Source organism: Anguilla anguilla, chromosome 3, assembly GCF_013347855.1.
Source record: "Anguilla anguilla isolate fAngAng1 chromosome 3, fAngAng1.pri, whole genome shotgun sequence".
Taxonomy (NCBI): Eukaryota; Metazoa; Chordata; class Actinopteri; order Anguilliformes; family Anguillidae; genus Anguilla; species Anguilla anguilla.
In genome coordinates, this window is record NC_049203.1 from 36,360,052 (window position 1) to 36,384,557 (window position 24,506).

At 36.5% G+C, this 24,506-nt stretch overlaps 1 protein-coding gene across 1 annotated transcript in view; it reads left to right on the plus strand.

Annotated features, from left to right (window-relative positions):
• The window catches only part of LOC118222801 (titin-like), a 202,142-nt gene that overhangs the window by 73,362 nt on the left and 104,274 nt on the right, over nucleotides 1-24,506 (plus strand). Inside the window, exons 81-104 of the mRNA XM_035408658.1 lie at nucleotides 1,194-1,265; nucleotides 1,576-1,650; nucleotides 1,946-2,023; nucleotides 2,563-2,646; nucleotides 2,958-3,095; nucleotides 3,265-3,363; nucleotides 12,972-13,055; nucleotides 14,724-14,768; nucleotides 16,913-16,960; nucleotides 17,254-17,652; nucleotides 17,834-18,103; nucleotides 18,182-18,457; nucleotides 18,572-18,711; nucleotides 18,849-18,975; nucleotides 19,065-19,331; nucleotides 19,751-20,017; nucleotides 20,238-20,501; nucleotides 20,598-20,737; nucleotides 21,920-22,046; nucleotides 22,164-22,430; nucleotides 22,545-22,811; nucleotides 23,267-23,533; nucleotides 23,644-23,783; nucleotides 24,189-24,315. Of these exons, the coding sequence (XP_035264549.1) occupies nucleotides 1,194-1,265; nucleotides 1,576-1,650; nucleotides 1,946-2,023; nucleotides 2,563-2,646; nucleotides 2,958-3,095; nucleotides 3,265-3,363; nucleotides 12,972-13,055; nucleotides 14,724-14,768; nucleotides 16,913-16,960; nucleotides 17,254-17,652; nucleotides 17,834-18,103; nucleotides 18,182-18,457; nucleotides 18,572-18,711; nucleotides 18,849-18,975; nucleotides 19,065-19,331; nucleotides 19,751-20,017; nucleotides 20,238-20,501; nucleotides 20,598-20,737; nucleotides 21,920-22,046; nucleotides 22,164-22,430; nucleotides 22,545-22,811; nucleotides 23,267-23,533; nucleotides 23,644-23,783; nucleotides 24,189-24,315 (4,068 nt within the window). The remainder of the gene's footprint in view (nucleotides 1-1,193; nucleotides 1,266-1,575; nucleotides 1,651-1,945; nucleotides 2,024-2,562; nucleotides 2,647-2,957; nucleotides 3,096-3,264; nucleotides 3,364-12,971; nucleotides 13,056-14,723; nucleotides 14,769-16,912; nucleotides 16,961-17,253; nucleotides 17,653-17,833; nucleotides 18,104-18,181; nucleotides 18,458-18,571; nucleotides 18,712-18,848; nucleotides 18,976-19,064; nucleotides 19,332-19,750; nucleotides 20,018-20,237; nucleotides 20,502-20,597; nucleotides 20,738-21,919; nucleotides 22,047-22,163; nucleotides 22,431-22,544; nucleotides 22,812-23,266; nucleotides 23,534-23,643; nucleotides 23,784-24,188; nucleotides 24,316-24,506) is intronic.

The following is a 24,506-nucleotide window of genomic DNA, read 5'->3' on the forward strand; positions in this document are numbered from 1 at the left end:
AAACTTGAAATTATACTCATTATACAGAGTAGTGTACATATTCAGATTTTAAACAACTTTATACTGAACATTCCTTAGATGTCCTTGATTCAGCTTTGCTAGTGCCTGATGTGCCATCTACTATTACATCTAGAGGTAAGAATGGCATCAGTTATGGGTTCTGCCTTGTATTTATGTAATTCATTTAAAACTTAATTTTTATCAATTCAATTGATAGATTTTATGCTTACATTAAATTATAACTTGTTTTAAAGATGGGACATCCTCTGAATACTTTTTTTATGAGGGGAAGACAGAAATGAAAGGTACACGCCGCTACGTTACTTTAGTCATTTTAGTCATCGTGATGCTTCTTCCATTCCTTCTTTTTCACCCAATTTGGAATGCCTTACTCATGTGTGTTCAGAGGACACTTCATGTGCAGCCTGTGCGGTTGTTCCATCCATCCTAATGATAACGAAATCCATGATCCCCGCGGCTTGGTTCAACAAATTAAATAACTGCCATTATTCTTGTTAAACTATACATTTCACAACATCGTTTGACAGTGTGGGTGTCATAATATAACCAGCAATGAATCCATTTTAATTTACTAAATTTAACCAGATATGCATAAAAATCCCTTTGTAAATTTAAACCTGGGAGGAACCCAGATATAAATAGATATTTCAGGTTTATGCATAGATCCTATAATGATTTTTTAGATTTTTAAAATTCTTATCAACAATTATTGCTCTCTGATAGACTTTGAAAGTTGGACCATTCATGAAGAAAGGGTTACTCAAGAAATCTCTACAACTCAAAGTATAATTCAAATTTAACCATCCCGGTTAACATACCTTCATCCATTCCTCCATTCTTCTTCAACCACATGGTTATATTAACTCTTGATCCCTGTTTTTCCCCTTTTCATAAAGGCATAACCCTCATCTGTTTTATAGGTTGCCAGTTGTTTCAACTGCATGTTCATGTTGTTGTTTGTTATTCAGTCACTGTCTGTTCTGTTTCCATTTCTGTTTTATGTTTCAGATTTCTCATTGTATTTGCACTACAAAGTACTAATTTATAACTATTTCATTCCCCACAGTAATTGTTTGGATCAGATTTATGGATTTGCCTATTGTCTTCCTCTTAAACTACAGACCAACAGTGAAAATGCATAGTTACTAAGTTAACCGTTATCGTCTTACCAGCTCCAAGGATGCCTGTTGATGAAACTGTCCCCAGAACTACTATCGGAATGAGAGAGGAAGTGCCAACTGAAGGTACTGTATTTATAGAGAATGAAAATGCTTGTGGCAATTATGGCTTATGGCTGCAAATTACTGTTTCATCTTTTTACTGTCTATGTTTTCATATGTCTAATTCTTTGTGCTTACCTGCCTTGATTAAAACATAGGTTTTCCCATCTAGGTTCTATTCATTATTCAACAAAGCTCTTTGGCCATTGTGCTGTTTGTATTTGTCTCAGCCATTGTTTGCTTCCATGTATCATCATGGAAGCATGCTTATGAATTTGTGCTTTCAAACGTATGCTTCGCACTAGTAGTCTAATAAAGGAAATGTTTTTCAAAGTTCCTGAAGCTTTCAAGAAATCTGAACAAGAGCTGACTTTCCCAGCTGTGCCTGAAGGAGCAACACCAACCAAAGGTATTCAGTTGTCCCTTTGTGACTTTGATCGCTCTTTATTCTGTTTTATGTGTCAAGATGTCAGTTTGAATGATTTAATACACATTGCTGTTTGTTAAAATGTCTTAAGCAGCATTCTTCCAATAATGTTTTCCTCTTTCATAAACTTTGTACTTATCATGACCTATCTTTAAAAACCTGTATTTATATTAATGTTTCTTAACATTTTGGACATATATTTTAGTTGGTTTTACAACGTATGGCACTGCTAACAGAAATGAACAGAAACTTATGCAGACTGAATTATATTTTTAAGTGCCTGAAGACAGGATGCCTGTAGGCAAAAAGATACCAGTTACTGGGCGTGAACCAAAAGACCAGCTGTCCCCTGAAGGTACAGTTTTAAATGTGACTTATGTAGATCTTATTTTGTTTTTGTTATTGTCATTTCATAACTTTGAAGTTCGATAATTGTATTACTATCTGTGAAACAAACATTTGTTTCCAGTGTGTGTCTATGAGTGTGTTTCTATGTGTGTGTTTTTGTATGTGTGTGTGTGTGTGTGTGTGTGTGTGTGTGCGTTGAAGTTATCTCTTCTACCAATCTTGACATCCATTTTTTTCAGTTTTTCCAAATGTCAGTTCTTAATGTATTCTTTTCTTGAATAATCCCAGTATCTAGAATGTATCCAGTTAATGGGTATACACTCGTATCTTCAACAAAACTAAGGGTAACCCCCAACAAATGTGTGTCATTGTTTATTCAAATCCATTCAAGTTTGAACACCCATTAAAAGGATGTAAAGCAATTTACTGCTGATAGTGGTTTTTTAACAATGTATTCTTTGGTCCCTTTTGACTTTAAGTTCTGTTTTATCTCAATTTGTTTATTAGTATAAATGTTTTCTAATGGTTAAAAACATATCTTAAAAGAATATGAAGAGGCAAAGAAGCGTGTTCCTCGCCCAGCTCCTACTTCTGCTGCCGCTGCTAAAGATCAGGTTACTCCTCAAAAAGGTATATATTGTATAATTGTTCTCATATGTGTGTGATTGTTCATGTTCCTTCATTCATAATACAGCTTGGCTTTCCAGTGCCCCTTACTGGGTTATTGTGTGTCCGAACCATTCCTGGCAGTTATTATAGACATGGGATGTATTTTATACGGTGTCTGTCAGATATGTCTGTCTCAATTGTTAGTTTGTTCATCTTAGTGCCACAGGCATAAAATAACTTTGCAGATGATTCTTTCTCTCTAAATCTTTCCTCTTGTCCAACATCTTCAATCATTGCATAAGCTAATCATGATGCATTTCTATTACCTGAAGATGTTCCTGAATCTATAGCTCATGTGGCTCTTGAGCCTAAACCAAGAAAAACACCTGAACATAAAGAGCCATCTACCAGGGTTGAATCTGTACCTCAGCCTGCACCACCAAAGAAAGCTGAAGCATTCCCATCCGAAGGTACTGGTCACCAAATGTTTCTTTTCCATATGTGTACATGTATGTTGGTGAGTGTTCATGTGCATGTGGTGTATGTGTTTGTCTGGCTTCTGATAGAGAAGTGATGCTTTTTATTATGGTTGCATTCACTTATGTGATCTAAATGTTACTTCAAAAATGTTCTTTAAAGTTCCTGAGGAAGAAAAGAAACGAATGCCACCAAAAGCAGTTCCCACTATAAAAACAAAGCCAGCGCCTGCCGATATGAAGGAGGCTACTTTGGATACAGGTACTGTGTCTTATGTCTCTTAACAGGCTTAATGTCAAAATCTTCCTGTTTGTTAGTGCTGATTTCTTGCTCTTTGTGCTGGTATATTTAACTGCTTTATTAAGCAGATCTCTTTCAAATATTTTCTACTGCAGTAAATAACATGTGTTATTGTGTTACGTAACCTTTGTCTAAATGTGTCTTGTTCTACCAATCAAAAATCTTTGAGATTTAAAAATCAAAATAATAATAGTTCATATGGCTCATGCACTATCCAATGTTCAAAACACAGCATGCACAAAATTTCTTTTCTCTTCTCATAGGTTTTAAAAAACCTATATTTTAACCTTATTTCACAACTGTGTGTCACCCTACCGGCCAGTCGGCATTGGCACAGTAGAGACTTGAATCAAGTCTGTGGGGCCCAACCATGTGCCCGAACACTGCCTCAATAGGATGAGCCACCCTGCTACCACTATAATATAATTATATTATAATATAATACCTTGGATACATATTTTCTGTGCTGTTGGATATAGTGAAACATAATTTGTCTTTTGGAGTCAACATTGATGCTGATATAGATGTCCTCAATGACGACTAAAGTCATATGCATCAAAGTCCAATTGCAGTGTTCATAGTGTCCCTTTCATGATTTGCTTGTTTAAAGACCATGAACATACTTTGCACTTGGTAGTGTGACTTCTGTAGTGTCCATCTTTGTCTGTTAATACTGTGTTTCTCTGTTGTTTGCACCTAATTAACCATATGTGTTTATATGTTTTAAAATTTAAGTTTGTCAAGTGTTTGAGGCCAAAAAACCTTCTTTAGAGTTTTTTTTTGTGTGTGTGTGTGTGTGTGTGTGTTCTAACCATTCATAAGAGTTCTTGTAGTCTATAAAAGGCAACTAGATTCTGTCTGTGTCATTTGATTTTCTTAGTTCTCAGCCATTATTTACATTCAGGTACAAGATAAATGCATGCTCTTGTAATAGCATTTTCTCTCTTGCAATAAGTCTTGCCTCTTGTCCAACGTCTTCAGTCATTGCGCAAGCTAATTTTGGTAATCGTACATTTCCATTACCTGAAGACATACCTGAACTTTTAGCTCATGTGACTCCTGAGCCCAAACCTCGCATAACATCTGGGCTTAAAGAAGTACCTCCTAAGGCTGAAACTGAAGCAGTGCCTGCATCACCAAAGAAAGCTGAAGCACATCCATCTGAAGGTATTTGTATATCTGTTGTGTTGGACTATTCTTATGTGTCATAAAATATTCCTTGTTTTTGTACCTTTGTATGTCTTGTATGTTGAGTTGTAAATCATCTGTGTTTGTGAGTGTACATGTGTACGTGTTGGCCTGACTTCTGATATTGAAGCAACTAATTCTCTTTAATTGTGTTTGAATTCATTTCTGTGGTGTTCTACATGTTGAAACACAAAATATTCTTTGAAGTTACTGCGGTGGTAAAGAAAGAAGAGCCACCAAAACCGGAGCCTGCTAAAAAAACAGAGCCGATACCTGCTTTTCCAAAGGAGGCTTCTCCACCGAAAGGTACAAATTCATGTCTTCTACAAGAGGAACAATTGATGGCAGTGCTGGTGCTGAACTTAATTCTTTTCTTGAATTCCCTTGTTTTCATTTACCTGTCTTATTCAATGTCTTTTTAAAATTGTGGTTTTGTTAAGCATTTTGTTATGCAGGGTTCACATGATGAGATAACTTAAAGGTTAATTACCGTGGGTAAGGTCAACACACCGTTTTACCTGGATTCAATCAAATTAACCGGCAGCTCTCGTGAAATAACGTGAAATTCGACTTCCTTGAATAATTTGGCATCACATTAAAATTAAGTATGATTTAAGTCATTACAGCTTTTATGCAACAGAAAACAGGATTCCTAGGAGGAAATATGTAGTCAAAGTTAATATTAAGTGAACACATTTGTGCTGATATAGGGATGGGGTGTTAATCAAAATCACCTATTTTTACCTGGACACATTCAACTTTTCTTTATGCCAACCAAAACTCATCTCTTATCGTATATTATACCTTAGGTATTATTTTCTTCATGCATGGCTGCTGCCTGCAACTGAGCTCTACCAGAGGAATATATTAAAGATAATTTATAATCTATAGAAATATGTTTTATTATTTATTCTTGAATATAATAATTACTCTGTAAAGCATTTCAAAATACCTTTCTGTCAAAAGATACGGTCTTCTCATTGCAAAAACTCCATATTCTGATGGCAAAGCAATGAAATTCATTTACAAATGATTTCTATGTAGATGAAACAGATTTTTAAAATAAATTCACTGACAAGATCAGGGTTTATTTAAAAAAAAAACAACAGCAGTGAGCAGTATTTTTCTGTTTTTAAATTAAATGGCAAAAACTCTTAAATAGCATATAATTTTTATGCATGGACTGCAATACATAAAGATTTGTAGATGAGAAAAAGTATGAGAAAAAACAATTGCAAAAGCACATTTTTTTAAAGGAAATTTCGAAAGCATCTTGATTGGCCGTCAAATCTTTACAGAAAAGTTAGCAGCACACTTTGTGTCTCACAATAACATCAAGGAAATACAAAAATGAATCATACTTTTTTAAATCTGTGCTAGCTACTTGCACACTCTGGGCTCTATTTTAACGATCTAAGCGCACGGTTTAAAGCGCATGGTGCAAGTGCATTTAGGGCGTGTCCGAATCCACTTTTGCTAGTTTAACGGTGGATAATCTGAGCGCAAAGTAAGGTGCATGGTTCAAAGGAGTTGTACTTGGTCTCTTAATTAATCATAGGCGTGTTTTGGACGTAACATGAAATAAACCAATCAGAGTCATCTCCCATTCCCTTTAAAAGCCAGGTACACTTGCACCTTGGCGGATTGCTATTATAATGGTGGATTTGCCAAGTATTCGGAAAGAACGCTTCTCTGTAAAGGACACGGATCTGCTCATGCGCAAAGTGGGAGCGTGTGAGCAGACCATCTACGGCAACAGCAGGATTCCACCAAATATTATATTATGAATATTATGTTAATATATATATATATATATAATATAATATTAATATTATATTACCAATGTTATGACTGACCATTATGACATGTATTTTTTTTTAAATATTGTGGGTTGTGCACCCACCTATGTAGGCGCATATTATCTTAATAGTGCGCCCTTAAAATAACAGTAAAATACTGCACCATTGACTTAAGACCAGGTTTTTGTTGGTCAATCGTGCAATCGCTTTCCGCTGCCTCAGGATTCCTGTGCAAACCACACATTCTTGAAACATATAGGGTTGGTTGCAGTGGACATTCATTTCCCTATAATGTAGAATTGCACTAAGACAATTTTCCAAAGTAAATTGGGTTTAGCTGCATATCAAGTTTAAGAAAACTCAATTGCGGTGAACAATTGGAGTATCATACTCATATGGGCTTAGCAGTATATCAAATTTTTAAATTTGGAATTACATATCAGCTGACAAATCTCTGGCTTGTCCTAAAAAACATGTTTGTGTTTGCTTATAATTGCATGGCATTACAACTTGTTTAAATGAGCATGCCATAGCAAAATGAAATAAGGGGATAGCTTGAATATTTGACATGGGCTAACAATTTTTTAAATTTATGAAACATTTGTGAATGCAATAATTGCATTGCCAGGGAATACCTTTAAAACAATAATAACTATGCTGGATAAGTGTTAGTTTAAAAAGATAGTTTAAAAAGTTAGTTAGAGGATGTTTTTAATAACAACAATAATTTTTTAAATTTTATTTATCATTCTACCTGTTTTGGTGCTGCATAGGATCAGTATGCTGTTGAGAATTGTATTGTGACAAGCACTTGCAAAGTATAACCTAAAGAACTTGCCTACGACTTGAGGGAACGCTCTGTCATCCTAAATCATAAATGTGTTGTTTCTCAATTAATGAAATAATTAATAAGCTGGGGAGAAATGGTAATGTGATTAACTGGTAACCTAATTATTGTTTCAAACTCCTGAATGACAGTGGTGTCTTTAAAATTAAGGTCAGTTTTTAATTAGTGTTAATGCCACTCTGTGTAACACATGGCCAACTGGATTAGTAAAATCTAAAAATAGAGCACAAAATTCAAGATTAAAAATTGTTTCGCTAAAAATTTCCTTTAAAATATTAAAAAGCATTTAATTGGCATGTTAACACAGGCAAAACATTTTGGAGAAGCAGACACCATACTGTGTTGTAAATGTACACATGCACTCATGTATTTGTTTTCAAATGAGCCATACTACCTTTGCTATAACCAGCAAAGAAATATACTAGTTATAGATGTGTGGCGAAAGGTGTGGATAAAGTACACGGAGTTGTAAACTTATATTCTGGTTCTGCATCAACAGTGCGTAGTATACTATAGATGGCCTATAAAGTGCACTACAGTCATGATCAACAGGAGACTAGACCAATGAGCGGATAAGAGCATTGCAGTAAGAACAATGGCAGTTTGGCCTGAATCTTGTTCTACATCTGGGAAAATAATGTCAAGATATATATTGAACTCATGCTAGCCTCCATATACATGGCAGGCTGCAGTCAACACGTACAGCCCACCACCCACAATGGTGACTAATCGTGCTAGTGGTTCATTGGCAACAGAATATGACTAGTAGCCGAGTGTTCCCAATCAGTAGCTTTTAACACAAATACATCACGTTACCATTTTGTCAAATCAACTTACCGGTTGATTAAAAACACAACCACTTACCGTATTGTCATTACTTTGTCTCTACCCCAATGACACTGAGATAAATGGGAACACTTCTGTACAAACCAGTACTTTTCATCTTGATATCAACATTTGCCCTCCTGAATATCAGAAAGTGGGTTGTTTAACCAGAACAATTTGTTTGTATTGTAAGATTTGTCTTATGTAACTAACCTGATTTAAAACATGCTGCTTAATTCATTTGTAACTGTTCAAGCATAAGAATTATATTGGACATGGAGGCACATGCAAATGAGCTGGTAAGGGAGTATGTGGAGAAACATGCAAATGAGCAAGGCACTGAAAACAAGGCAATGGCATTTAGATATACATGGAGCTACACATATGTTTTCAACATAAACAACTCTTGATATCATTCTTATTCCCTATATCAGTCTTTTAATGATAAGTCACAAGCTTAGAGTGGTTGATAAACACACTACACACAATGACTGCAGTTCATAGCAAGAAATTAATCATAGCAAGAAATGAGTCAATGCTTTTTGAAGAGGCATTTGCTTTCTCTGCCCCCCCCCCCCAACATATATTAAATGATAAACGTATTTGCCATACCATGGTCATTTAGGGGATATCAAAGTTAGTTATATTATGGAAAATAAAGTAAATGTTTTCCAAAATGATTTAGCGAATTGGTTGATAACTTTATGCTAATCTCAACCCCAAGTGCTGTAGCTGTTGGGTGTCTGGAAGGGAAGAAACAGTTTATGTAATAGTCAACTTGTGGGAAGAGAGACTGGAGCTGTGGCGACATTTACATTTAAAAATGAGTTTTCCATTTTGATTGAATCTCAGGGTTATTTTTTATTGAAACGTGATATAATTATAAGGCTCACGTAGCCAAGCAAAGAAGTCATCTGTGAACCTAGAAACTGAAAATTTCCTGTCCTGCGTCTTTCAATTATGCTTACCACAAGTAAGGGGCACAGTGTCTGAAAATGTCCAATGAATGTGTGTTTTCATGAAGTGCCTGAGGTGAAACAGAAGAAAGTGCCTGTTAAGAAGGCTCCAGAGGTTGTGCCTGAAAGGGAGATGGAGAGGGCACTTCCCAAAGGTACGCTTGATGCCATGAATGCATTTCAAGCACATCTTCTTTAGTGTTTTCTTCTCTCTTAATTGCTCTTGTGTACTGCCTGTTATGTGTTTCTGTAATTGTATTTGTCTCTATGTATGGGATCTTTATATCATAAAACCTCTTTCAGTGTCTGCCATGAACAGTATATGTCTGGAGAGCCATTTCAAATGTGCATATATTGTGGACCAAGAAAATTTTCTTTTGAACTAAATATGAGGTGTTCTTTAAAGATCAAGAACTCACCAAGAAGCCAGAGAAAACCGAGCCTGTTGCTCCTGCATGTAAGATAGAAGCATCACCTCAGAAAAAAGAATCTTATGCAGTGAAAGGTAGTATAAATAATGCTATGAATAGCATTGCTACGCTATGCTAATATGAATATTATGAACGTATGTCTTATTTTAATTTTCACTAAACATTAAGTGTTCTTTAAAGAGCCTGACATCACCAAGAAACTGATGAAAATGGAGGCTGTTGCATCCACACCTAAAATAGAACCATCACCTCATAAAAAGGAAACTCCTGCAGTGAAAGGTAGTATAGTGCTGCTCCACATCAAATTTTCTGTACATGCATATTTCACATTGTACTAAATATGTGGTGTTCTTTAAAGAGCCTCAAGTCACCAAGAAGCCGAGAAAAACTGAGCCTATTACACCCACACCTACAATAGAAGCAGCACCTCCTGCAGTCAAAGGTATTATAATTATTTTCTGGAACTTAATTTTCCAAACAAACATATTTGCCTTTGTGCTAAATATGAGGTGTTCTTTAAAGAGCCTGAAGTCACCAAGAAGCCAAGAAAAACCGAGCCAGTTGTACCAACACCTAAAATAGAAGCAGCACCTCCCGCAGTTAAAGGTATTATAATTCTTTTCTGGAACTTCATTTTCCAAACCAGCATATTTTCCTTTGTACTAAATATGGGATGTTCTTTAAAGAGCCTGAAGTCACCAAGAAGCCACAGAAAACTGAGCCAATTGCACCAACACCTAAAATAGAAGCAGCACCTCCCGCAGTTAAAGGTATTATAATTCTTTTCTGGAACTTCATTTTCCAAACCAGCATATTTTCCTTTGTACTAAATATGGGATGTTCTTTAAAGAGCCTGAAGTCACCAAGAAGCCACAGAAAACTGAGCCAATTGCACCAACACCTAAAATAGAAGCAGCACCTCCCGCAGTTAAAGGTATTATAATTCTTTTCTGGAACTTCATTTTCCAAACCAGCATATTTTCCTTTGTACTAAATATGGGATGTTCTTTAAAGAGCCTGAAGTCACCAAGAAGCCACAGAAAACTGAGCCAATTGCACCAACACCTAAAATAGAAGCAGCACCTCCCGCAGTTAAAGGTATTATAATTCTTTTCTGGAACTTCATTTTCCAAACCAGCATATTTTCCTTTGTACTAAATATGGGGTGTTCTTTAAAGAGCCTGAAGTTACCAAGAAGCCACAGAAAACTGAGCCGATTGCACCAACACCTAAAATAGAAGCAGCATCTCCCGCAGTTAAAGGTACTATAACACTCTTCTGGAGATTTTCATTTCTTATTTATATTTAGCAGTTGTGTATATTATGTACATGCATTGCTGAAACTTTTAACCTGCCACTTGATTCTTAAACTAAAAAATGCAGCATTATGTCTGAACTTTTGTGTTTAAATCAGTGTTTGTGCTTTATGTTGTGTTGTCAAATTCTTTCCCACCGCTAATGGTGCTACGTCTTAAATATGTACATATCAAAGTAGTAACAGTACCCAAGGAAGCTGAAAAAGCAACAACCTCTGTGACTCAGAAGATGATGGAGGTTTCATGTCAGATGGGGAGGATACCACATTCAGAAGAAAGTGAAATTAGCCAAGAGTTTTTGCTAGACAAAGAGCTTATATCTGCTTCAGGATTTATTCCATTTAAGAAAGAGGAGAAAACAGAAGTCTTCCAGAAAGAACAGACATCTTTTATGCAGGGTTCATTCAAGGAAAAACTTTGCCCAATAATAGAGGGGAAAGAATTTCCCAAAATGGAAGAATCTGTTCATCAATCCGTAGAATATGCAGAAAAGAAAATGACAACTACTGGGACTAAAAAGATAGATAAGGCTTTATGTAAGATAGAGGCGATTCCCCCTGTTGAAGTAACAGGTCTCCTACAAAAGTTATCTTATGAAATTAAAGACGTTTCAACAGGTACGACAGATACGATGAGGGAGATGATTCATCCGAGGAAATTCTCTCTGAAACAAGATGAAGTATCTTTGGAGCAAGATGAAAAATCTGTCATGCAGGTTTCTCTAGAGAATGAGGTACCCCGTAAGGGGATCATGAAACCGATAAAAGGGAGGAAAGAAATTCATGAAATTAAAGAAGTTGTTGAAGAAATTGATTTAAGTCCGACTGAAAATTATTTGACTCAAAATATAGCTGATATTTCATCTGACATGGAAAGGATTTCCCCTGTCACCGAAATATGTCTCCAGCAGAATGTATCACATGAAACTAAGGAAGACTGTGGAAGTAAAGGCATTTTACTTCAAAAAAATATTTTTTCAAAAAATATTCCTTCTAAGGAGATTTCTCAGGTGAACTTTTCCTTGAGACAAGATGATGCAACTGTCCAAACAGAAGACAAATCTGCAATAGAACTTCCTTTGGAGAAAGCATTTTGCACTCAGGGGATCATCACATCTAAGAAAGAAGGGAGTGAACCCCTTAAAATGGAAGAAATCGCTCCTGAAAAAATTCCATTAAAGAAAGAAGAAGTAACTGTTGAGTTGGAATCTCCCAATAATATTGAGGTTATTCAAAAAGGTCTTGTTTCTGATGAAGACCTATTACATGAAATTACTGAAATTACACATAAGGAAATGCCTTCATCTGAGAACAATGTGGTAACCACTAAACTTGATAAAACATTTTGTAAGGAGGAATATTTTCACTTAAAGAAAGATGAAATCCCTCCCAGTAAATTTGCTATTAAGAAAAAAGAAATTTTATCCAAGCAAGTTCATGACCTAAAGGAAGAAATTCCATGTAAAATGGAAGAAGCTCTTAAAAAAACAGAGGAAATATCTGTAAAGAAATTGACTACAGAAACGATTACCATGGTCGCTGATGGAGCTACACCTTTGAAAGGTATTATGAAACAAGACTACTCTTGATTCAAGTGATAATAAGCCCAGCCATTCCATCTTCATTTTGAAAAAAGAAACAATTACCTGTCTACTAAGAACCAGTCCTGTCTATTCTCATGTTGTTTGTTCAGTATGGTGCTCCTCATAACCTGCAGAATCTGTTGCTTTACTGTAGTGTCAAAACTTTGCATTAACAGCACGTTCTTGAACTTAGCTGTCTGTGTACTGTTAATGTGGATGGAATCTTCTATTATCTTCTGTTATCTTCTAGCATGCTAATGTGGCCATCACTCTTCCATTTCTTGTGTTCCATTTATTGGCTCCATGCTCTTTATTCCATGTGGAATATTCTTCTGCGATCTAATTCTTAATGTCACATGGTATTCTTGAAAGTGTCTGCACCAAAGATGAGACCTACTCCTGAAGTCCCCATTTCATTCAAAGAAGTTGCTCCTCCAAAAGGTACAGAAAGCAAATAAAATTATCTTATTTCGTTGAATCTTGCTTCTGTTGTGTCTTGTGTGTCCTGTCTTTTGTTTGTTATTTTGCACTATACTGTATATTTATGCTATTCATGTGATTGTCCTTTGCTTGAGTCTTACATAAATATTGTAATGATTCTCAAAATGGACCACTTTTATTGAAGTGTCCACAGCAGAGAAGAAAACCTTGCCAGAGGCACCAAAGCCTATCCCTGAACCTCTTGCAGAGGCCGTATCATCTCCAGAAGGTACACTATTTATTTCCTGTTTGGTTTGTTGTAATTTTTTTTGTGCAATCAGTCTTTGAGGCATTCATTTTCAATCTTTTAATCTTTTGCCAAGTTCTTTATTAAGATCAAACTTGATATAGTGAAAAGATTTTCTGAAGAAACTGAACCAGATGTTCATAAGCAAGAAACTTTAATGCAACTGGCACCTGGAGTGATGCATTATGTACTGTATTCAGAAAGGTCTTAACAAATGTCACATTTTCAAAAATTAAGACACTCTAAACCTTTTGGTTAACAGTTAATTTTAAATTACTTTTTACACATTAATCTTGTCTTTTTCTATTAAGGATATGATAATATCTTGAGCACCCTTTCCACCTTGTTAGAAGTATCACAAATTCATGTTTACGTGTTGTGTTTGTTTTATCTTTCTTCATCACTGAAACAGAATTAAATCCACACTTCTTGTTTCTGTTGATTCTGTTTAATGTCTGGAGAATGATATAATTGAGAGATGTATTGGTACCAGCTATATTTTTGTCTTCCTTCTTGCACATCTTTGCTTTGCTAAATACACTCTCAGCAATTTTTAAGATATGTCCACATTAATACCAAGCATTCATCAAAACAAAATATTGTCACCTGTTTATGTTTACATTATACAACAATTCCTCTCAAGTTATTGCTGAATTTAATTTGTAAATTGAATCTAACAATTTGTGTGCTTCTTAAAATTTAAAGTGGGACATAAAATCATAAATAACCAAAAATCTGTATTTTTTGTAAATGGTTTGCCATCCAATACAATTTACTGTATTTTACTATGTTCTTAGGTAACTGACTTTTTATTGAGCTTATGTTGACTAATGACTAGCAGTCTTTGCCTTACTGAATATAATAGGAGCACTTGTACCCATAGGTTGCTTGATTTAAATTACATATCAAGATGACCTCCCAGTAACTTTAAACAAGTTGTTCAGTCATGTGATTCACCTTGAAGTTCATCAAGTTATATTCACATCTTTGTTGTTATTTCAGCAGATTTCTGAAGTTGAACGTTTCTACTTTTAGCCTACTTTTCCTAGCCTCTATTAAAGTATCATTCAGTGTTATGTGCTTGTTCAAATGAACCACATGGCTGAAGAAATTAATTGGAATTTTCTGTGAGTCATTTTGGCCTGCTTTTGGGTGAGCATGCTACATATTGGCATATAGACTCCATTAGTATACAGGCATTGATTCTAATGATGCTAACCATTGGTGGATATAGGTTTGTGTAGACAGAAAATTTGCTTTAAAACGTATGTGGATTCATAGTAGGTCATAAAGGTCAGAATATCCATTATATATTTTAAGTGAACTTCAAATCCAAATCAGTTTCTTTTTTAAACTGGATTGTTTTGTGGCATATTACTTTTTATCTCCTACTGATGTTTTATCTCACAAGGTGAGTGACTACTTCTGACATCAGGAGTAAATGAGGTGCAGTGTTTACCTTTTAAATTGTATACAGCTGAACTTGTTTTCTGATATGTTGAAAGGTCATTGGTCAACCCATTTCATTTTTCTTATAGTCCCTGGTTGAATATTTAGCCTGTCACAATGTTTGTGAGGAAATCACAAATTTTATTTTCAATGTTGTGTTTTTCTTAATTTAAAAATATGTGTTTTTAATTTTTAAACTAGATGAAGACAAAGGCCCAGTTACAGCACCTGGACCTGCTAAGAAAGGTATGGTGATTGCCTCAAACTTGGAAATACACATTTTTCTTGTTAATGTCAAAAACAATATTGTGCTGTGTATTGTCCATTTTGTACTGTTGTGTGGAGTGTGTTTAAATGTAGTCTGTTTGGTGTATGTCTCTAATGTATTTAGTCTGTTTTGCATTGCTGAGGTGATTGTTTAGCCAGACAGAAATTTTAAAAAAGAAAATGTATTGAAAAAATCTGTGGCTGTTCTGTTGTGTGTTGAATGTGTTCTGATTTTCTGTATGTAATGTAAAACCTTTATCACCTCAGACACACCAAGTACAGCACCGGTTATTCTTAGACGAAAAGGTAAAATTCAAATTGAGGAAGAGAAGACTCTTGAGATGCCATCATTGAAGACAGTGATGAGAATTGAAAAGGAGAAGGAAGAAGAACAGGAAGTAGTTTTTCTAAAAAAAATATCAAAATTTCCAACAGCGCTTGAAACTTCTAAGACAGAAGAAAGGCATCATTATGAAGCTGAAACAGAGTTCATAGCAAACAAAGGTTATGAAACTGAGGAGAGTCAAATATTTAGGAAGGCAATGAGAGGAGAAAAAGTGCAGAAAGCTGAAGATAATATAGCCATTGAGCAAGTACAGTTGAAAAAGCCTAAGGAAATGTCTGGAAAGGATGCTGCTGAGGAACCAAAGATAGCACTGAAGAAACTTCAAATTGATGAAAAAGAATCAGAAAAGGTCAGTATAAAGAAAACTCCCAAGGTTACTGAAGAGGAAGCACCCGAAGAAGCTACATTAGCTCTGAAAAAAGTGTCAAAACTTAAAACAGAGGGGCAAGACCAAGAAACTGTAAAATTGAAACCATTTGAAAGAGCTGCTAAACCAGGGGCAGTAGAATCAGAAAAAGAGATACAAACTGATAAAACAAAGAGGGAACCCTTTACATTCAAGAGAAGTGAGAAACAGCAAAAAGATGAAGCAATAAAAGAACCTGTTCCTGCTAGAAAAAAAGCAGAAAGAATTCCCTCAGATGAGAAGGAAAAAGAAGCGGTGATCCTGAAGCCATTTGATAAAGGTCCTAAAGATGAAAAAGCCAAGGAACCTGGGAAACCTTTGACAAAAGTCAAAAGTATTCCAACACAGGATCAGGAAAAGGAAAAGGTAGAACTGAAGCCATTTACAAAGGATGAACCTGAGAAGATTAAGAAGACAGAATCACCCCGTGAACAGAAAGATAAGCCAGCTCCTCCTCAGCCAGTCCCTGTGAAGAAAGGAATAGCAAGTCCAAAGCCTGCAGAAAAAGACAAAGAAATATCTCTAAAATCTGTGGAACTGCCTAAAAAAAGCCTGGAACCTAAAAAGACTCTCACACCAAAAATTGTTTCTCCCAAAGATTCATTTGAGTCGGTTATCTTAAAAAAGGTTCCAAAGAAAGGTGCATCACCAGAAGAAAAGACTACCCAAGGAAGTTATCTGAAAATTGGAAAAGGAAAGGTTCCAGAAATTAAGGAACTGCTTCCTGAATCTGTGCAACTAAAGAAAGTCCCAACACAGCTGGAAGAAGAAGTATTTGTAGAAGAACCTGAGGTAGAGGAGGATGATGATGGGGAAACGTGGGGGTGGGAACTGGCTCCTTGTGAAAGTTATGGTTCGCCAGAAGAGTGGGAAGATGCAGCCTCAGAAGAGGGGGCTCTTGAGACTCCGGGAATGAGGGGTGACAGACAAGGTATGAGAGAGGCTACCTATCATCACCACTGAACTCCTATCCAGTGCTTCGGAAAAATGTCATGTTTTACCCCAAATAATCCCCATTATGTCCATTTTTAATCTTCTTTCAAATCAACATGTCTTTTCTCGTCTGTGTTGCTTGTTGTTGCATGTGTACTGTATTTATGTTGTCAGTCAAACAAATCTTTTCATCCTTCTCAAATACACCATCTTCATAACTTTGAATAAATCACATTGGTATGTGTTAATGGTAAGTTTATTAGATAATTAACATTACATGATATGTGTCTTCCTATCATTTTAAAATAATTTATGCCTCCACTAGTGTCTATAATGCTCCCAACATGCTTGCTTTCATTTTTGATGTTAGTTTAGTTTTCGCTTTTTGGTTTTCAATGAAAAATTGTTTTAGATGATAATTTTTCTCTCTCCAAATAGATGGGAAACCCAAAGAAGAACCAGGCAAAGGCAGAGGTGCCATTAGACGTAAGAGTGACTCTCAGTTGTTGCAGTAACATTTAACTGTACTCATGAAGGATTGAATAATTAGTATTTTACAGATTGCGTAATAGTGTGTTTTTAGTGAACCCTGGAATCTTGAAAACTGAAGCAGTTTTTGTTCTGCTGGGGATCTACAGTAGCCAGATTTCTAGCTGATTGCATCCTTTGTTTTAAAATCCTTCCTTTGGTTACATGTAGCCTAATTTATGCATGCTGAATGTCATGCACTGAATGCCAGTGTATTGGATGTTGGTAATGTGTTAAAATCTGAATTCTAGTAAGACAAACCCCCTCCCCTGGTGATGGTGACAAGAGGAAAGGTCTGAAGCCTGGTGGAGGAGGAGACAAACCCCCAGGGGATTCACCATTTGGATTCCAGCTCAAGGCTGTGCCACTGAAGTTTGTGAAAGAGCTGAAAGACATTGTGTTACAGGAAGCTGAGTCAATTGGCTCCTCAGCTGTTTTTGAGTGTCAGATCTCACCCTCTACTGCTATCACCACATGGATGAAGGATGGAAGCAACTTGAGGGAGAGCCCCAAACACAAATTTACTTCAGATGGCAAAGATCGTAAGCTGGCAATTATTGATGTCCAGCTCTCTGACACTGGAGAATACACGTGTGTTGCAAAGCTGGGTAATAAAGAAAAGACCTCCACTGCCAAACTTGTTGTTGAAGGTATTTTCATTTAAATTATTTTAATTAGTGAAGGGAACTGGTGAAGAGAACTGCATGTACTTATCAAATAGTGTGAAAATGAGTTTTTATAATTCAGTCTATTTACAACATTGTCTTTATCATTACGAGCTTGCAAATTATATTATTAATATGATGTATGATGTATATGTTTTGCTCATAGAACTACCTGTCAGATTCACAAAAACCTTGGAAGAAGAGATTACAGTTTTCAAGGGACAACCTATGTACTTGACCTGTGAGTTGAGCAAAGACAGAGAGGTGGTATGGAAGAAGAATGGTAAGCCTCTCAAGAACATCGCAGGCAAGCTGGCGATCAATGAAATTGGACTGGCGCGTGCTGTAACAATCCAGGATGCTGGTGATGATGATTCTGGCGTTTACACATGCGTGTGTGAAAACATCAAGACTGAAGGAGCTGTCAAAGTTATTGGTATGACTTGTTATTATTATTATTGTTATTATTTGGCTGTTCAGTATATGTTTTCTCAAACAATTATTTGCTTTGCAGAAATCATTAGAGATTGGTTGGTGAAACCATTAAGGGACCAGCATGTGAAACCCAAGGCCACTGCCACCTTCAAATGTGAGCTGTTTAAGGACACTCCAAACTGGAAATGGTTTAAAGGAGACAAGGAGATTCCTAATGACCCCACTGATAAGACAGAAGTAAAGAAAGATGGGAAGGACCTCATTCTTACCATTAAAAATGCTGCTCCTGATGATGTTGGGGAATATGCCTTGGAGGTTGAAGGCCGTAGATACCCAGCGAAGCTAACTCTTGGAGGTCAGTGGCAAATCACATTAAAGGGTGGACCTTGCAATCTTCTAAAACATAATATTTGTGTTTATATGATTTTTAAATGTTGATTATGAAATGGTGTTTCTGTTATTGTTACAGAACGTGAAGCCGAGATCTTGAAGCCCCTCACCAGCGTGGAGGTTTATGAGAAAGAGAGTGCCAGCTTTGATACTGAAATTTCTGAAGAGGATGTTCCTGGAGAATGGAAACTTAAAGGGCAGATTTTGACCAGATCACCAGTAAGAACTTCTTTTATAACTTCATTATTCTTATTTCTCAACATATATATATGTATGTATTTGTCCTTAAATTCATGTGTGGATTATTAATGCATTAAGTTAATTGTTTTGAACCTTTTTTGTTACTCTTTACGTAGACATGTGATATCAAAGCAGAGGGCAAGAAGCGTTTCCTTACTCTGAAAAATCTCAAAGTTGACGAGTCTGGTGAAGTCTCTTACCAAGCTCTGAATGCAGTCACAACTGCACTTCTTACTGTCAAAGGTAACTAAATGAGAAAACTGAGATGTGTGGGATTTTTAAGTCATGATGAAAATGTACACTGTATACATTTTTATGTTCTTTCCTTGCAGAAATTGAAATGGACTTTACTGTCCCATTGAAGGATGTGACAGTGCTTGAAAAGAAGCAGGCTAGGTTTGAGTGCACTATCACAAGAGATGTACCCAAAGTAATATGGACAAAGGGGTCTGAAATTATTACAACTGGAAAGAAGTATGAGATCATTGATGATGGGAAGAAACATATGCTGATCATCAATAATTCTGACTTTGATGATGAGGGACATTATGCTATTGAAGCCTTGGGCAAAAAGTCAATAGCCAAACTTACAGTGCAAGGTACGTGTATGTTTGATGGGTCAATCTGTGCTCAATATAGCAACAAAGAACTTTTAACATATTTTTTGCTTAATATTGTGCCATGTGTACATAAACAAATGCTGGGTAATTTTGTTTCCAGTGGTACTTGTACCGTAATTTTAAGTCTCACTCTTCATCGTTATGTACTCTTGGAGTCTCACAAAGAACACATAATTATTATTATTGATGTTCTTCATAACTCGAAAGAGAAAGTTCAGTATTTCCACTTGATAACGTATGCTGTTGTGTATGAATGCGGTTTGGTACTGTGTGAGTCATTACACATCCCAAAATTTGGACACAATTCCATCTTCCATCTCCATTTCCATCTCAAGAACCCCAAATGGGGCTCTAGTTCCACATTACTAAATCTGTTGAACGTTGAACTAATATTATAGGTATCAGGCTCAGCTTCATCACACCTTTAATGGACCAAACTGTGAAGGAAGGTAAAACGGCTCAGTTTGAGGTTGAGCTTTCTCATGACAATGTACCGGTGACATGGTACAGAAATGAAACAAAAATCCATCCAAGCCGATCTGTTCTTATTCACGTTGATGGAAAGAAACATATATTAGAAATCCAAGAAGTCACTCTAGATGACACCTGCCAAATTATGGCAGAGGCTAAAGGACAATCTACAGTTGCTAAGCTGTTGGTGATAGGTAACTTCTGTTCCATCTGTTTCTATGTTTTCTTTAGACATTAGACCTTGTGCTGTGGTAGACTCTACTTAATATAGATTGCATGTTATTAATGTACTTCTTTATTTGTGTGCTGTGTCACGTGGAACCCAGGATGACACTGTGTTGCATACACACTAAATATCTTATAGAAATTAATTTTCTTCATACATGTTGGTGACTTATGACTTTCCAATTTCAGAGGGAGATGCGTACTTTACAGTTAAGTTGCAAGACTATACTGCAGTTGAGAAAGATGATGTCGTTCTGGACTGTGAGTTGAGCAGGGATGTGCCAGTGAAGTGGTACCATAATGACACCGAAATCAAAGCTTCTAAGATGGTCACCATGAAGGCTGAAGGCAAACGTAGAATTCTGACTGTAAAGAGAGCGGCAGACAAAGATAAGGGAAATTATGTTTGTGACTGTGGAACAGACAAGACCATGGCTAATATTAATATTGAAGGTAAGCACTTTAAGCTTGTCTTATGTTAATTATGTTGCCACTTAACCATCCATTTTTGTTGTTTTTATATTGACTGCCTCCACTTTTCACTTTCAGCTCGTGATATCAAGGTGGTCCGCCCTATGTATGGTGTGGAGCTCTTTGATGGAGAGACAGCTCGATTTGAGGTGGAAATCTCTGAGCCTGATGTCCACGGCCAATGGAAACTGAAGGGAGAAGTCCTGACTCCTTCGTTTGTATGAACATCCTTCATTCACATGTTGCACATTTGATATGGTCATTTGAAATATCAAGTTAGACACTTATTTGCATTGACATTTTTGAATTATGGTTTCAATTTTGAGGATGCCAAAGCAGTTAGCAAACACTAGGTTAAGCACTGGTGTAGATCATAAAGAGAATGTTTTTTTCACCTGTTTTGATGTGACCAGTTTTAATGCACACATTGCACAAGGGTGCATGGCCCATCAATGCAGTGTTTCAGCTTATTACGAGATGAAGGTCTGACTGCACTGGCCGATTAGGACTCTGTCCATGTTCTCCGTAAACGATGGGTTGCTTCAAGTGTACTGTTTTCTATTTTTTGTTTAGGTGGTACATGCTCACTGCTCTCACTAGGTACACTGACTTGCTACTCTCAAACTGGATTGTTCAAACACATTTTCTCTAAAGATTGTCCTTTTCCATGACTTTTCCATAACTGTTTACCTCATTTCCACGACTGTTTTACCAGTATAATGACTTTGTTGCCTATGACATTGTAAACTTAAGGTGTGTGTGGTTTAGAATATAAATGTGGACTATTTGAAAAATGAAAAATACAGTACCTGATAGAAAGATTAATAGTAATATTTATTTAATCTTTCCAGTTTGCAAATTAGGTACTGTACATGAACATGCTTAGATTGCTATGATGAACATACAATTTACAATAATGCTTTTTTGTGTTTAAATAAATCTGCAACAAGGTATATATAACAAGGTGAACAGGTGTACAGTGTCTGAACTGTTACTATATCTGTGATATTAGCATGGCTTAGAATGATGTTATATAGTAGCACAGTAAATGGTACACTCTTGTAAGTATCTTTGGGTATTCTTTTTAACTCAAGATCCTAAAATGTATTTTTATGTCACATGGACAAGCAGCTATAGTAGGGGTTGTAAAATTAGCTTGCCTCCTGAGCTATTCAAATATCTGAAATACAAGTTTTGAGATTTCCACTGTTGATTCAACAACACAGCACCACTGAAAGCTATTAATTGAAAGTTCAGAAATGTTCTTCATGTTGGGCATCACATCATCCACCTGAACAGATTGAAATGCACCATTTCTTGAATGGAGCTCTGATGCACTTCGTTTAGGTTATAACCACATTAATTTCTGTAATTTTGATATGATTTGATATGATTTACAGGATATTGAAATTGTTGAAGATGGTCCCAAGCATGTCTTGACATTGTACAACTGCAAGATCCCCCAGTCAGGAGAAGTGGTATTCCAGGCTGCCAATGCCAAGTGTGCAGCCAATCTAAAAGTGAAAGGTACTCTTTCAAGAGCCTTGCAAGTGCGGTTTTTGCAGTGGAGCAATTACAATTAGTATGATGTTATGTACATATGATATTAAGTATATAAACATTTTTTTTCTTTCTGAATTTCAGAGCTCCCACTCACCTTCATAACCCCTCTGTCTGATGTGAAAGTATATGAGAAGGATGAGGCGAGATTTGAGTGTGAAGTGTCTCGGGAAGCTAAGTCCTTCCGCTGGCTTAAAGGAACACAGGAGGTGAAAACTGATGAGAAGTTTGAAATTCTCCATGAGGGAAACAGGCATACTCTGGTGGTGAAATATGCTGCATATGAAGATGAAGCAAAGTATATGTTTGAGGCTGAGGACAAGAGAACCACTGGCAAACTGATTATTCAAGGTAATGTGATGCAGTCTGCAGTGCGTGATTGTTTGACATTTATCTTTCCTAACTGTCTGAAAATGGACTGTAATAATTATACTTGAACTTTACTTTTATTTTTTCACCTCTTAGGAATTCGACTTGAGTTCATCAGACCAATCAAAGATGTGACAGTCAAAGAGCGTGAGACTGCAGAGTTCAGTGTTCAGCTGTCTCATGAGAAGGTCCCAGTCACCTGGTACAAAAATGATGTTCGTCTCCACCCAAGCAAAGTGGTGTACATATCGGAGGATGGCAAGACCCACACCCTGACCTTCAAAGAGGTGTCCATTGATGACACTTCAATGATAAAGGCAGAGGCAATGGAAAAAAGCTCAGAGGCTATGCTTACTGTCCTTGGTAAGTAATGATTTACCTTGTTTTCAGTGTGTGTCATTGTACATTTGCATACTGAGCTCATGTACTGTATATGAATTATATCATGCATGTTGTACAAGCATTGACATCTCATTAAATTGTATCTTTAAAAAACCATACCTTGTTTTGCTTATAGAATCTTTCTATTTCTGGATGTGTGAGAACCGTTGGAGAAGTGATGTGTGGGTTTATGAATAACATTAAATAAAAAGTTGAACATGGTTGACACATAAAAATGATTCATGTCAAGATAAGGAGACCTCATTGCATGCAGGAAGCAAGACTATGTTCTTTAGGAATCTTGTCAAACAAAACATGTGTATCGCTGCAGATACATCAGCTGAAGCATTTCAGCTTTACATCAGAGGAAAACTTGCTTTTAGCTCATCCCAAAATCTTGCGCTCATAGGTGAACATAATTTTTTTGTGCTTCACAGAGGGAGAGCCGTACTTCATCACCAAATTGCAGGATTACACTGCTGTTGAGAAGGATGAAGTGGTGCTAGTGTGTGAGCTAAGCAAGCCTGCTGCAGAAGTGAAATGGTTCAAAGATGGCAAGGAGATCACCCCCTCTAAGAATGTCTTGATGAAATCAGATGGCAAGAAGCGTATACTTATTGTAAAGAAGGCAGAAAAGGGCAACATTGGTGAATACACCTGTGACTGCGGCTCTGACAAGACCACTGCTAAACTTAACATCGAGGGTTTGTATTCGAATCTAATGTCACCTAAATTGGGCATGAACAGAATGCGGAGTACATTGTTTTATATTGATGTAAATTTTTATCTTTGTGTTTTCATGTTCGAACTACAGAGCGTGATATCAAGATCATCCGTCCTCTGTACAGTGTAGAGGTGACAGAAACAGAAACTGCTCGCTTTGAGACAGAGATCTCAGAGGAGGATGTCCACGGTCACTGGAAGCTCAAAGGAGAGGCCCTTCGCCAGTCTCCTGTATGTGATTTATGCATTACTAAACATTAAAACCATACTAACCAATTATCCTTATATAGTTTACTTTAAATTGCCAATTATGGTGTTACTCTACAAACTAGTAGTTGGCAATAAAAGATACATTGTTATGTTGCATGTTACAGAACCTAGAAGTGCATTTGTGTGTAAAAGCATGACACTCAGACATTGTTAGTAGTTTACATTTTTTAAATGGCTCCAGTCTATTTAACTTATTTTTGGCTGGACCGCAGCAGCGGGGCCAGCCCTACAAACGCGAATGTCTGTGACTGCGTGACTGAGTCAGTGATGAAGTAACACCATTGGTCGGCCGAATCACGTGTGTTTGTTCCAGCCATATACTAGGTTTTAACTTGGTCTTGTTTTCTTTATTATTTACTCTTTAAGGACTGTGAAATAAAGGAAGAAGGAACCAAGCACTTCCTTATCCTGTACAATGTGAGGATGGACCAGGCTGGCACTGTAGACTTCCAGGCTGCCAATGCTAAATCCAGCGCTCAGCTTAGAGTTAAAGGTGAGAAAGACACAATGTGCCTGCACATGCATACACTGTGTGAAAATACAGTACAGATGGTGAAGCAAGTGCAACTTAATTTTCCAAATGTATTTCCCTAAAATACTTTTAAAATGCAAAAAAAAGGTTTTCACTTTGCCAGTTAAATAATTTATTTCTCATGATTTATCACGAGCATGTACACTCAGTGG